This window comes from Sardina pilchardus, chromosome 3 (assembly GCF_963854185.1).
Source record: "Sardina pilchardus chromosome 3, fSarPil1.1, whole genome shotgun sequence".
NCBI classification, from domain to species: Eukaryota; Metazoa; Chordata; class Actinopteri; order Clupeiformes; family Clupeidae; genus Sardina; species Sardina pilchardus.
Window position 1 is genome coordinate 16716285 of NC_084996.1, and position 14642 is coordinate 16730926.

At 41.7% G+C, this 14642-nt stretch overlaps 2 protein-coding genes across 3 annotated transcripts; one reads left to right on the top strand and one right to left on the bottom strand.

Annotated features, from left to right (window-relative positions):
- Positions 1-567: 567 nt before the first annotated feature.
- Positions 568-8284, top strand: narfl (nuclear prelamin A recognition factor-like). The gene is made up of 11 exons (XM_062532152.1): positions 568-655; positions 1042-1137; positions 1265-1408; positions 1653-1785; positions 2050-2184; positions 2597-2715; positions 3420-3549; positions 4488-4560; positions 5171-5308; positions 6784-6941; positions 7337-8284. Exons 1-11 carry the CDS (start codon positions 590-592, stop codon positions 7576-7578), a joined length of 1434 nt encoding a protein of 477 aa, XP_062388136.1. The 5' UTR covers positions 568-589; the 3' UTR covers positions 7579-8284.
- Positions 8285-10362: 2078 nt separating this feature from the next.
- On the bottom strand, positions 10363-14448 carry hagh (hydroxyacylglutathione hydrolase). Of its 2 annotated transcripts, none has more exons than XM_062532153.1 (9): positions 14289-14448; positions 12990-13165; positions 12771-12835; positions 12449-12566; positions 12227-12335; positions 11973-12076; positions 11396-11497; positions 11237-11316; positions 10363-11145 (listed from the first exon to the last, which is right to left on the bottom strand). In XM_062532153.1, the coding sequence occupies exons 1-9, from the start codon at positions 14356-14358 to the stop codon at positions 11046-11048; spliced, it is 924 nt and encodes a 307-aa protein (XP_062388137.1). In that variant the 5' UTR covers positions 14359-14448; the 3' UTR covers positions 10363-11045. The 2 variants fall into 2 exon arrangements, with proteins under 2 accessions (XP_062388137.1, XP_062388138.1); XM_062532154.1 differs by lacking the exon at positions 14289-14448 and adding an exon at positions 13774-13793.
- Positions 14449-14642: the final 194 nt, after the last annotated feature.

Sequence of the window (14642 nt, forward strand, 5' to 3'; positions counted from 1 at the left end):
TCATATCAAATGTAGGCCAAATCAACTCAAATGAAATGTACTTAAATACAGTTATTCAGACAGGACGTCATGTAGCCCAGGCTATCAAATTTGGATTTTTTTCTAGTCCAATGAATGAATTTCTGTATTTCAGATATCGCTGAAGCCTAATAGTGGTCTAATCTGTCAAACCCCTTTTTTGTGCCAGATCTACTTCATAGGAGCCCATGGGCTACAGAATCAATAGCCCACAAGCCTAACAGAAAATATTATTATAGTTGCCAGATCTACTTCATATAGGAGCCCAGACTATAGCCACCTGCAAGCCTAACAGAACATAGTATTAGTAGGCTATAGTCTAATGGTCAAGTGGAAAAACCTTAACAATTCCCATAGACCTTACAGCTACATAAAACAGATGTAGGAATGTAGGATGTACAGATGTAGGAATGCCTAATGTACATTATAATGTATGCACGTTGTTTAGGACAAACGCGTCTGCTAGTTTTAACAATTGCTGACTGTGCCTTTAAATGCACTGTTTAGCGACATGCGGCGACAGTTTTTGACTGTTCATAGAAAGTGTGGCTTTACGGCACATTGATCCAACATGGCTTCACATTTCAGTGGTGTTTTACAGTTAACGGATCTAGATGATTTCATCACTCCGTCACAGGTACACTGAAAGACGAAATGTTATTATGCTGTTAATCCGATTTCATACGGTGATGCTTGTAAATATAAGCCGTGTAATGTTCGTCGTTAATTATCATGTATATCATGCTAACTGACAAGCTAACGTTAGCCAGCACAACCCTCACAACAACAGTCATGTCATCATGACTCATGTAAGCAAGATGACGTGATGAATGTCAAAGTGGATAGAAAACTGAAGAGAATCTGAAGTTGTCAACATATAACATGATATAACAGTTTTGGCAAAGAGTTTGATGAGCAATGTTAGCTAATGTTATAGATAGCCTACCATGGTATCATCTTCTAAGTTTCACACTGACTGCGTGAATGTCAGTTTTATTTTGAACAAATTATTTTGTTGTCCAGGAATGTGTGAAGCCAATCAAAGTAGAGAAGAAACAGGGTCGCTCATTGGCGAAAATTCAAATAGAAGATGACGGGAGTTATTTCCAAGTTAATCAGGTAAGCTGTAAGGTTGTTTTATTGAGTGTGCATGTGTTCGGCATCTATACAAAAACTACACGTAGTGACCCAGAAACAAGAGGAACTGTAAAAGCCTTTGCGCTGAGTAGTTTGTCCCTACTTCCAGGATGGCCGAATGCAGAAGCTGGAGAAGGCTAAGATCACCCTGAACGACTGCTTGGCATGCAGTGGTTGCATCACCTCTGCGGAGAGTGTCCTTATCACTCAGCAGAGCCATGAGGAGCTGTTCAGAGTACTTCGCCAGAACAAGGTGTGCATTGCATGACATTGCATTGCATAGCATAGCATGAATGAATGAACTGAAGAACAATTCTGTGGTCTACTTTGTAACACTGACCCAACAACATTGCCCTATGCCAAATGCCCCTGTGTGAGATGTGTCTCTTGAGTGATATAATGGATAAAGGATCATACATTATGTTTTACTGACTTGATCATCTGCATTTTTAATCACCGGACTGTTTGCTATGATGTGTGTGCACGTTATTGTGTAGCAACGGAGTGGCGCTGAGCAACAGGTGGTGGTGGTGTCTGTCTCACCTCAGTCCAGAGCCTCATTGGCTGCCCGCTTTGGCCTGAGCAGCAGCGATGCCGGCAGGAGGCTTACGTCCTTCTTTAAAAGCCGTGGTGAGTTGAGAGTGATTTGAAGACTCCTCCGGCCTTTTGTAAATGCACTACTATTTACCATTTATCACCTGGAATTTGTTATTTTCATCCAGCACATAATAGCAATGAATAGAAAAGATGAGAAAATGGGAAGTAATAATTTTTTTACTTGAAAATCTACATCTATACTCAATTTGCATTTCAAATTGGCAAGAATCAGTTTGATCATTTGCTGCATAAAATATCCTCCATTTCTAAGAAAATCCATCTGCCTACTGATTTCAGGTGTTCACTATGTGTTTGACACCAGCTTCAGCCGCAATTTCAGCCTGCTGGAGAGCCAGAGGGAGTTTCTCCAGCGTTTCCGGCGGAAGGAGGAGGACAAGAAAGCATTGCCCATGCTAGCATCCGCCTGCCCAGGTAAGGCACTCCCCGTCCACTCCTATAGACCATTGGTCAGCCTGGAACCTGACAGACTAGTTTTTTTGACAATGTGTGCCCGATGAGTCAGTCATGTACAGGAAATACTTCTTTTTAGATAACTTGCTTTTCTAGTTTTTATTGTAAGGCTGTCATAAAAAAATACAGGGTGCATATACTAAAATTCGCAATATTTCCGGCAGAGCAGACCCTCCGATTATTGGTTCTTAGGGTTTAAGTTAACAGGAAAAACATAAATAAAAAGTATGACAGACCATGTCAGGTTCAACCCAATTTTGAGACTTTGGCTCCCTGACTAAATGTAGGCACGTTGTTTAGGACAAGGTTGTCATGTCTCAATCATTTTCATCTCTATTATTTGTATTGTATGCATGTATGTTTGTGTGAATAGGTTGGATTTGTTATGCTGAAAAGACTCATGGTGAGTTCATCCTACCATACATTAGTACAACACGTTCCCCACAGCAGATGATGGGCTCCCTGGTGAAGAATTACTTTGCTGAGCAAAAGGTATTAACCCTGACTTCACAGTCAGTTATGCAGTAAAATCAAACAATATTTAAGCAGTTGTCTATTTGAGACATTGGTACCATCACAGTAAAGAGTAAGCAGATTAACCCACGGTGGGCTTTGACTGTACCAGGTTTAACCATAGACCACAAAACAGGTTTAACACAGTCCTCAAATTGATCATTTATTTACCATCACTCTCTCCTGTGAAACCTGCTTCCCTTGCAAGCCCAGTAGTAACTGGTTTCCATCCAATTATTTTGACCATTCAAATAACAATTCCCGACTGGAGACACTTTAAAACACAATTCACTAGAGGGATGGGTTCATAACGTGATCTATAAGGTAGATGGAAATGAGTTGCCATAAATTCACATTCTACTTCCTTAATCACAAGCTACATGTTTGTGAACATTGCACTGACAACCTTGCGTCTTGATCCCATGGCTGTTCGCAATTCCTCCCTTGTTTTTATTTGTATCACAAAGTATAGACATTTACATGTTACACGCAAAGTCATTACCAGTATCTGAAGAGTCATGAATGCACTAAACATATACAGATGCACTGAATGAAAACCCGACATGTGAACAGTGGTGGTGCTGATGGTGTGACCTGGTGTTTGTTTGTCTTTTGTCACTTCTGAGTCTCTATATGAGTGTACAAGTCTTAATGCATTCGCTGGTGCGTAACTCTCTGTGCAGGGCTTGTCTCCTCAGAAGATCTACCATGTTACTGTGATGCCCTGTTACGACAAAAAACTTGAGGCCTCCAGACCAGATTTCTACTTGGATGAATCTGAAACCAGAGAGGTGGACTGCGTCATCACTTCAGGTGTGATGTTGGCTTGGTAGCACAACCATGTCTAGAGACTTTGGCCCTGTCCCAAATTCTCATCTTCCCCTAGAATCTTGCCCTAAAACTAGATTTTGCGTGTGCCCGTCTAGGGTTAGGGTGTGTCCCAATACTTTAGGGAGAATGTGAAAGTACTATTTTCCCCTTAAAATCCTCCCTAAAAGTCTAGTGGGCTCCGATGCAGGCTCAAAACCAAGTGGGAAATGAAAAGAACGAGAGGGCAGACATGGCTAGAAAGCAAAAGCGAAACTTAACTCTTCATTTTTATGAAGTAAAATTAAGTAAATTTTCGCAAATAAGCATGTTAAAATTTCGAAATATGTTGGAATATGTTAGTTTGAACACACTTGTTTCTGTTTGTCGAGTTTCGAAACACTAATGTTAGAAAATAATATATTATGAAGCTATCTGGAGATGGTCATGATATCTCCCGAGTGCTTCGAGAGAGTCTGCCCATCAAAGATACATCTGATCTGGGTAGTTCTGTCAATATTCAGGCTGTTCGTTCCAGTGTTCACAAGAACACGAATATCACAGGCTTATCCACAGTTCAATCAGACGTAGATAAACCAACACAGCCCATGCAACAGGCAATACAACTAATGTGACTGGCATTTTCATGAATGAAAACAGCAGCAGTAGCTTCACCGGTAAAGGCATCGACGCTGCGTGTGATGTAGAGGAGCACATTCTCTACATTCACTGCACGAATTTGCATATAGTGATGTTCCATTTCTTAGGGAAATACTGTATATTTACCCCACCTCCTTCGTCCAGGGGACTTTACTGTCGAGGGCAGTCAAACTAAGTTGAAGATTTAAGTGGGGGGGAATGGGACAGGGCCTTTATTGTTGTCATGAAAATATATCCCTCACATTTTTTCGTTGTGGGTTTTTGTACTATCTTGGCACTTTCAGGTGAAGTTCTGAAGATGTTGGAGGAGGAGGGTGTCTCTTTGAATGATGTTGAAGCTGCACCCTTAGACCCTATGTATGTAAATTAATTATACGGAATTCTATATATAGGTCACTTAACTGGTATTTCCAATAAACCCAACGTGTGTGTGTGTGTGTGTGTGTGTGTGTGTGTGTGTGTGTGTGTGTGTGTGTGTGTGTGTGTGTGTGTGTGTGTGTGTGTGTGTGTGTGTGTGTGTGTGTGTGTGTGTGTGTGTGTGTGTGTGTGTGTGTGTGTGTGTGCGTGCGTGCGTGCGTGCGTGCGTGCGTGCGTGCGTGCGTGCGTGCGTGCGTGCGTGCGTGCGTGCGTGCGTGCGTGCGTGCGTGCGTGCGTGCGTGCGTGCGTGCGTGCGTGCGTGCGTGCGTGCGTGCGTGCGTGCGTGCGTGCGTGCGTGCGTGCGTGCGTGCGTGCGTGCGTGCGTGCGTGCGTGCGTGCGTGCGTGCGTGCGTGCGTGCGTGCGTGCGTGCGTGCGTGCGTGCGTGCGTGCGTGCGTGCGTGCGTGCGTGCGTGCGTGCGTGCGTGCGTGCGTGCGTGCGTGCGTCTCTGTGTGTCTCTGTGTGTGTCTGTGTGTCTGTGTCTGTGTCTGTGTGTCTGTGTCTGTGTGTCTGTGTGTGTGTGTGTGTGTGTTTGTGTGTGTTGTTACTAGGTTCAGCCATGTGTGTGGAGAGGAGTTTTTGGCCCATGCTGGCAGTGGCTCAGGGGGATACCTGCACCATATCTACACCCACGCTGCCAAAGAGCTGTTTGGGGAGGAAGTGAAGGAGCTCACCTATAAAACCCTCAAGTGAGCCCAGCAGATTTTACACTTTCACAAAGTCCAGAGCACACGTAAATGTGGATAAATCAAAACCGTAGTTATCAGTAATAATCAGAACAAGCAGAACCTAAACAGAATGTTGCAGGTTGTGTACAGTAAGTGATCAACAACAGGTCTGTCATTGAGTAATGTTTCTTTTGCACAATAGAAAGATATGTTAGAAGTTAAAGAACACAAGTGAAAGTCTGTTTGTGTTCGCATTTTGAAGTCGGAGTCTAAAGTGAAAAAGGTGTTTGATGGATTAGAAAAGGGTATGGTTTAGGAGTGGACTCCTTAAGTGTTTTCTCAAGGAGTGAAGAGTAGCTGACATTTACCTAATCTTTATAATAGCCGCAGATAATTGCAAAATATTTCACTGCCTAACTCTACTTTTGTGGCATGTAGTGTGTCAGGTTTTACAGCTTGTATTTAGAGGCTCTTGGCAATGGTATGATGATCTAAGGGTTCTGTACTATTCACAGGTCAGCTTGTGTGTGAGGTTGTAGTTACACAGTAAGTTCAAATAAGCACTCACTGGCCCTCATTTATCAATCAAGTGTAGAAACCTGTGCAGATTATCTTATAAAAGGGCTCACGTGTGATTCATGAAACGTTTGTATCACTCCAATAAATTCCAGCTTAACAATGTATTGGTAAATGTGGTGGCTGAAAACAATAAGCATTAAATATTTCGCCCCTATTTAATCAGGCCTCACCCCTAGTATTTACATCAAAACGTGAAAGTGAGAAAAGCCACAGTGACGTTGCAAGTTCAGCTGAACCAGTTTGTTTTAGTAGTCAGAAATATGAAAGGTGATTAAGCAACGAAAAGTGACATTGGGAAAGTATGCCAATTTAAGTGCATCAAGCTTTATTTTGCAGAGGGAACAAATGCCACGTACCACCAAATGCATTCATGACCAAACCATACAACACAAACAATTTGTCCTTGAAACATTTTTTTTGTGGCTATAATGCTTTTCTTAAACACTCGTTTTCATTGACAAAAGTAATTCTGTCCGTATGATGGCTATCCTAAGCCATCAAATATGTCAACATAACAGGCTACATAATGGAAAAAAGGCAACAAATGTGCAGGGAAGGTCTTAGGTTCAAGACTATATTCTACTGTTCAACTTTCCAATCCTCCGCCGATTTACTATGCTGCACCGTAAGACTGTTTTGCCAACTCAACTTGCATACACAATGTAAGACTTGACATGATTTGAGTGGAGGAACTGCTTGATAAATGCCATGTTTTGTGTGGAAATGAGTGTACGCCTGTCCTACACCTGTTTTATGTTGTATGTTTATTTCCCAAATTAGTTTTTTTTTTTTTTTTTACTAATGTGGAACCCCCTTCTTTGTATATTTTTACATTTCTATGGCACAGGTTGTCTTTAGCTTATAATATCATAGTTGTGTAGTTTTGTTGAAATATTATTTACTGTGATTGCCCACAGAAACAAAGACTTCCAAGAAATTACCCTTGAGAAAGATGGCGTTGTGCTACTGCGCTTTGCCGCCACCTATGGCTTCCGGAACATTCAAAACCTTGTGCAGAAACTGAAGAGGGGAAAGTCGCCCTATCATTTCGTGGAGGTCATGGCATGTCCATCAGGTGAGCATTGAACTCCTTCTGAACTCCTGTTCTCTGCAGGTAAAATTATCCACCCGATGCAAGAGTCATTGCATCTATGTCTGCACTGGGGACATTTTAAGACATTGCACTGGAGGGCTCAAAATCAGGGGGGGCATTAAAGTGCTGCTTGTAGCTCTGAGTAAGTTGTGCCTGGCATTAAAGTGCAGCATGACCACTGATCTATAAAGTATAACTGGATAGACTATCCCATTGTTGCCGCCCCATCAACAATGAAGCCAATGGAACTGTCCCGAGTGGTCCCAATATGGCCGCCGCGGTGTGGTTTATGACGTACATGTACTGTAGATGCACTATCCAGTTATTCTTTATAGATCAGTGTGCATGACACACTGTCCACCTCCTCTCCTGTCCAGGCTGTCTGAACGGCGGAGGGCAGCTGAAGCCCCAGGGGGAGCTGTCCAATAAGGACCTGCTGCAGCGGGTGGAGACGCTGTACCAGGCGGAGCGCAGCGCCGCGCCCGACGGGGACGCCCGCGTCCGCCAGCTCTACCACACCTGGCTGCAGAGCGTGGGCGAGGAGCGGGCGCGCCAGCTGCTCCAGACCCAGTACCACGCCGTGGAGAAGGCCACCAACGGCCTCACCATGAAGTGGTGAGCGACGACCCAACCCCCCACGCGGGACGACTCCCGACTCCTCGGGTCCTGACCACAAGCCGCTGGACTTCAAAGCGCACAAAAACAAAGTCACGCCAAGCACTGCAAGGACAGAGGGAGGGAAAAGGAGTGAATGAGGGCGTTTGTGATGAGTAAGGTCATCTCTCATATCTCTCTGACATGATCGAAGCAGTTGCCTTTTTTTCTTTGTAACCTTGCCAGTAATGTAGCTGCACAGTAGGGTGTCCATTACTGCTTCGTATGAATAAGCCACTGAAGATGGCACTCTTTTCAATTGTTTTTAAGAGTGCGTCTGAATTTATTTATGGCAATAGCATTTCCGGCTTGTTTGAAGAGGAACTGTTATGATGTGAACTATCATGCTAACAAGTATTTGTCTTGCACTACAGCAGTTAAATGCACTGTGGCCTTTTGTTGACATCATGTCCAAATGATTTTTGGTACCTGATTACCGAAAGTGTAATAATATATTTATCCTAAGCTGATTCATCAGTAGTGCACACACTGTATATTTATGTTTGTCAAGACATTCATGCAGTATTTTTCATTACATGTATCAACCACCGCATGTATATAATCATTCCTGCCATATTTTCAACATGTTATATTATTCTATACAAATGTTATACAAATATTTTCAATTGATGTTCAATATTTTACTTAATAAAATGTCTTTCATTTCGAAAGTTTGTGTCAGTTATATATACGGTTGAAACACAAAAGCAAATGTCTGTAAATGTCTGCCGAGATTTCTGTTCTATTGGGGAAAACTAAAGCGAGAGAATGCGGAATTATTTGTGCAGGAATCAAATCAGCAGTAACCTGACCTAATCATGATGAGCCAAGTTGAGCCTCCACCTTTGACTAATGTGTGTGTAAAGTGCATTCCATGGCAGGTGAACTGTGCTTTGTTTGCAAGATAAACATGGAGTTCTACTGTAGATAGAAAGCTCACTGAACCTTGAACCTCAAATGATATTTCATTCATAAAACACAAGCAGAAGCTTTGAGCAGAATTGTTGCATGACAATTAATAACTAACTATGTTACTGTTGGAGAAATAATAGTAATATTGAAGTCCACAGGAAGTACTGAATATGCAAAAGACTACATGTTCTTATGACTTCACTCTTCAAATATTTACAATCCCCACAACATTATTGATTTTTGTTCTATGTGTGTCATTTTGCAGTTGGAGTAGCAGTCGTGTTAAATCAAGTGACTTATGTCAAATGTTAAGAAATCGACTGTACTGTATATTGTCTAAATTAATTTACAATTGCGCTTCTGAAGAGGTCAGTTAAGTTTTGTACTTACATCACTTAATGCATTTTATGTGTAGCATCTTGCTCTGCATGTAGGGTGATGTACAGTAACATTTATACCATGAAACATTAAATACCAACTGATCTGCTATTAAGTTCAAGTTAAATATAAACAGTTGGCCCAGCCGTTCTGTTACAGTGGCACACAAGCCAAGTTCCTTCTGTCCATGTCATTCAGTTGAGTCCCGGGACACTTAAAGGCCATGCATCTGTCAGGGTTACTGAACCAAAGTGATTAATAAAACAGCACTCAGGTAAGACACTCCTCTAAACAGTGATGCTTGAGACTTGTATTTGCTACATCTACACGTTCTCTGCACCCCGCTTAAGAGTTAATTGAGAGCGGCTGCCCAAGCCTCCTTCTGCGTGGGGGTCGGCAGGCGGTGGGGTGGTGGGGGATCAGGATAACTGCAGGCCCCACTCCAAGGCCATCGTGGCGTGTGGGAGCGCGCAGCCTTTGGGCTTCTTGAAGTTGTCCTCCCTGTGGAGCACACACAGCACCTCCACCGGCTCCGTCTGGCCGGTGAACTTCTGCATGGCTTTATTTTTGTCACAGGAGACGTGATGAATGAACAGGACCTAAAATCACCACTCCAAATGACCACTGATTTGTTGTATCTGTGGTAAGCAAATGCATAGACAGTCACGAGAGCTGCAGGTATGCTACTGATAGTTCTTTGACTTACCAAAAGACTACTTTGTCTTTTGGTAGGGTCCCAAACACGTTTCTCAGACTATGATACATCTGTTCTGTCGTTCCTTCAAAGAACTTTCCACAGCCACCAATGAAGAGTGTATACCCTGATCAATCAAACATTAATTTGGAGTGTTTGGAGTGTGTCAGTGTCAAATACGATCTGATATCTGATCATCTCAACCTTACACCCTCAGTCCTGGAACTTTTCTTCGTTGCCCCTTGCATGGTCCCTAACAGAGACAGTGAACTGTTCGGCCCACATCTCGTTATGGATGCCACTGCAATCTGAAGGTAGCTTTCCAAATTGGTGACCAGTTTACCAGTGATGATGGGTGGTGAGGACTGCAATAAAATGAAAGAAATCCTAATTCTAAACTGCTTCAGAATTATGGACCCAGGTTACCATACCTCGGATAAAGCCACCTGAGGTTTTGTTTTTTAATGTTGTCATAACAGAGTGCATAGAGATCACGCCGCTAATTTGTCATAAGCGTGGATTTACACATCTGTCTGCAACTGAAAACATACTCTAGTTCTGTACCAATTACATGCGCCCTCAACATAATCATGTTTCGGTCTAGTCCTGGTTCAGGTTCAAGGTTCAACTCGGAAATATTCATGACCAGAGCCCCTTATAAATGATCCCAGAGTCTGGTTAGACCTACAGTACAAAATCATCTTAGCACAATTCACCTTATTGCATGTTGTGTACCTCATCTGTCGCAGTCAGAATGAACAGACATTTTGTGATGCTTAACATTTTTATATAGGCTATGCATTGCTAAATAATTATTACATCTTGTTGACAATGTTGACAAAACATTTTTTGAGAACAAAAAGTGCAAAATCTGCTGGATAACATTTCAAGATTCGACATGAATGGTGTTACTGACGAAAAAAAAAAAGAAGCTAAATCATTCTTTGTAAATCTAACTCTTCAAAGCAAATGATGAAACAATATTGCATCTTGAATAGACCTAATCCACACTAAAACTGTGCATATCCTATAATAACAGCTTTACATGAACAAAATAGTACCACACAGCTATTTCTTCGCAAGCAAATAGCAGAAGTTAGGCCTATGGCCTACATTGCTCAAAATGAAAATTCCCTGCTTTTCTTGTCATTTTATAACATTTTATGTGGTTACCCATCATCGGGCTTCCAACTTTAAGACCTCAGCAATATTAAAATATCCTTTATGTTATACATTTACAGGTAATATCATTCTGTACACGCTGCATGAACCAAATCATGTTTCAAATACCAGTGATGCCACAGATATACAACGTTTAAAAAGAAAAGCAAGCTAAAATAGCTTTGTTATTGTCAGAAGTAGCTTTTGATACTCTTGGTATGTAGTGTGGTAGTAACAGAGTAGGCTGTGGCATGGAAGGCTTTTTGGAGCGTTTTCATTGGTTCACTTTAATTCTTGGGGACACGGAAGTTGTCTTTTTCCTTCCGAATGCTTTGCATTGTGTCAATGGGGTCGCTTGTCTTTGCATGGTCCTGGACTGACTTCTCCCTAGTCGACAAAGACCAAGAATGATCAACATAACCAGAAGAGACATTACATTTTCGTCAAGACATCTCAGAGGATGGACTATTTTCCTTACCGTACTCTCATAAATGGGTTAAACGAGAATTCATCAGCCAAGGTTGATGGGATGGTTGGTTCTCCATTTGAGCATTTTTCCTGATAAATAAAAGTATTTTGAATAAATCGTCAAACTTTTCTGGCCATTAACGGCTCAACTTATGTCAGAGATAATTACCTTGGCCCAGGCAAGCTTTTTCCGAATGACTTCATTATCTGGTTCAACATGGCGTGCAAACTTCAGGTTGTTCACCGTGTATTCATGACCACAGAATACACGCTGAAATTCAAAGAAGTTATTTAGTGACAGTGTGGATTCATTTATTTACCTTTCGTTACAAATAAGAACAAATGCACAATGAAATAGTAAAAGCAAATCAATGCACAATGTAAGAACCAATTACATATTTTAGGGTAACATACCGGTCACTCAAATATGTACATATGAAGTATACATTTTAAGAATGACATTTTCAAATACATGACAATGGGTAGTTGGCCATTTTAAACTATGGAAAATATTTCCTAAGATATGATGACAGTGGACAGTCTAGAGTGTTTACAGAAAGTGCATCGTAAAGCATCTTTCCCTCAGCCATGTAGAAGTTATTGACAATTTCAGCCCTAGTGAACTCCGATGTACAAGTAATGCAGTTAAAGATAGATAGATAGATAGATAGATAGATAGATACTTTATTGATCCCCATGGGGAAATTCAAGGAAAGGGGAAATTCAAGTTAAAGATAGATGTTTACCGTTTCAGGAGGGAGCTGACCAAGAACCTCAATCAGTGCTTTGTACATCTGTTCCGCAGTGCCCTCAAAGAACTTCCCACAGCCAGCAACAAACAGGGTATCTCCTAAACGGACATAAAACACCAATACAAGTACCAGGCATGAGTATTTTGTAATGACAGGCAAGACAACACACAACGCATGCTATTGTCTGTGTTTATCAAGAATAGGCAAACAAAAAAAAAAAGCATAGGCAAACAAAATGCAGGACAAACCTGTGAAAACAGCTGGTGGTTCGGTGCTGCCGTCCTTGGTCACAAAGAAGCAGATGTGTCCAGTGGTGTGGCATGGAGTGAACAAGCATTTAACGTTGAGTGAGCCAACCTGCATGGAAAGGAGGAGACCACAACATTGAGCACATCTACATTGAAATGTAACACTCTGCCTCCTCGACACAAATGAACGCCGTGCAGGTTGGATACCCGAAAGAGACATACCTTGAATGTGTTGTCGTGTTTCACTTTCTTGGTCAAGGCACCCACTCGGTCATCCCCTCCGTAGACCGTCAGCCCAGGAACCAGTTTTACCATTTTTTCATTTCCACCTGCATGATCCCTATGTGAAAAATAAATATATATATATATATCACATTTCCCACCTCTAACAATAGCCAGCTCTGTAATAATACAGGAAAGGTCTGGCAAAGCAATTATAAGTTTGTATTGAGTCATATTTTGCAGATGCTTTTAGCAATTTTTGTCTATTTACAGATGGTTTTTAACCAGGTACTGTAGGCTACTTTTAAAAATGATGACTTACCAGTGATGGTGTGTGGTCATGACAGTTTTAAGTTTGACGCCATGCTTTTTCACCGCTTCCACAACCTTAAAACGATAAAATAAGTGTATCATCCATCAGTCAATAATCAGCCATCAATACAGGACATCTGTATTGGACGTATGTTAGTATGTTCACTGGTGTGTCGGTGTGTACCAAAACAAGTGTGCACCTGAGTCCTCGTAAAGTCTCTGCGTTTACCTTTACTGGCTCCACTGGATCAACAATGGCTGCTTCTTTTGTATCCTCATCGATGAGAAGGTACATATAATTATCTGAGAGTGCTGGAAGTAGTTCAATCTTCATGTCAGTTTGTTCCACAATAGAGGATTTTCTCACAATTGAACTTAAGGCGGCTGCTTGTATCCTAGGAGGAGCTATACATGTAAAGAGAGAGAGACAACGATGGTTTAAAAATAGAAAGGAAGAAAACATTTCACCCCTGCGAGATCTAGCTAGATCTAATAAAATGCACTTGGTGAAATGAAATGTCACAATTAAATCTTGAGCCAAACCCACATATGCAATACATGCAGTAATGGCATGTGGCCTGTCTGAAGGTGGATAATAGCTTGCTGCTTTCTTTGAGCATGAAAAGCATTAAACTGAATTTACCATTTTGGTGTGCACCTTCACAATTTATGCAGAAGTAACTATTGCTCCAAAATGTATTTGTCTCCCCCTTTGGCGAAGTTCAGTTCTACCTAAACATGACTATTTCCCTATAACCTCATTTGACTCAGTGTGCGCTTTTCGCGTTATCTAGACTGCTGCTTTTGACCAGTCATCATGTGTCAGATTGGCAAATACACACACCTTTGATTACCATTTGTTCTGAAGTGAACAACATCCATTATGATAGTAGGCATCGGCTATGTGGTGGTGTATAACATGAAACGTAATGGCAAAACATACATTTGTTATGCAATTTTCAACGCATTAACGACATTTAAGCAGGGGACAGTCAGTCAGCTGTGAAAATTACCTGCCCAGTGTTCGACTGTCAGAAACGACACAGCGGCACAAATTAAAGTTGAAGAGATAGAGGTGCTGTGGCTCGGTCAGAGTGACTCAAGTTAGACAGATGTTCTACATCTTTCGATACATTTTTGTGTTCCTGTTTTGCCACATGCCATCAATCTGGCGCTGGACCAACTATTTATGAACACCCAAGAGCCCTACGATTAGCTTGGGAACATCTTCGCAATCAGTAATTGTGGTAAAAACACTTAACAGCGCTCATCCTGTGTTGCTGTTACTGTTACACGTCACAGCATGTATCAAGTTTGTGACATGTGAGAAGAGTTGGGGATGACTCAGTCAGTGCCTAGTGCTAAACTGGTTCACTCTAGTTCAGTGCAATTGACTAGTTGTAGGTTAACTGTAGCCTGGCAGTAAATAACAAGACTGCGTTAAGTAAGCGATAGACAACAGAAAGAAAGAAGGGGAGACGGTGACATTCCATCGCTAAAAGAAAGTCTTGGCCATTAAATAACATACCAAATTTATATGTAGCAGCTCCAAAAACACCGAGAGTGCACGCACTCGCCAACAGTGACCTGCATAACATAGCAATATGACAGCTGTTATCGAATATATGGTAACAGTAGAGGAGGAACCGAGGGACGAGGAGGAAGCAGAAAGTTCCGTTTAAAGTACAGTCCAGCCTTCTTTTAACTTTGACCCCATGTAGAACCAATCGAATGTGGGGGCGCGGCGTGCGTAATGCGGTTGATAAAATAATCAGTAAACTGAAAACATTATTGATAGAGAATAAATTAATACTCGATATACTATCGCGTTAAGTATAATAAAATAGTGACTCTCCATTAGAATTTACTTAAGCTTAAGCCA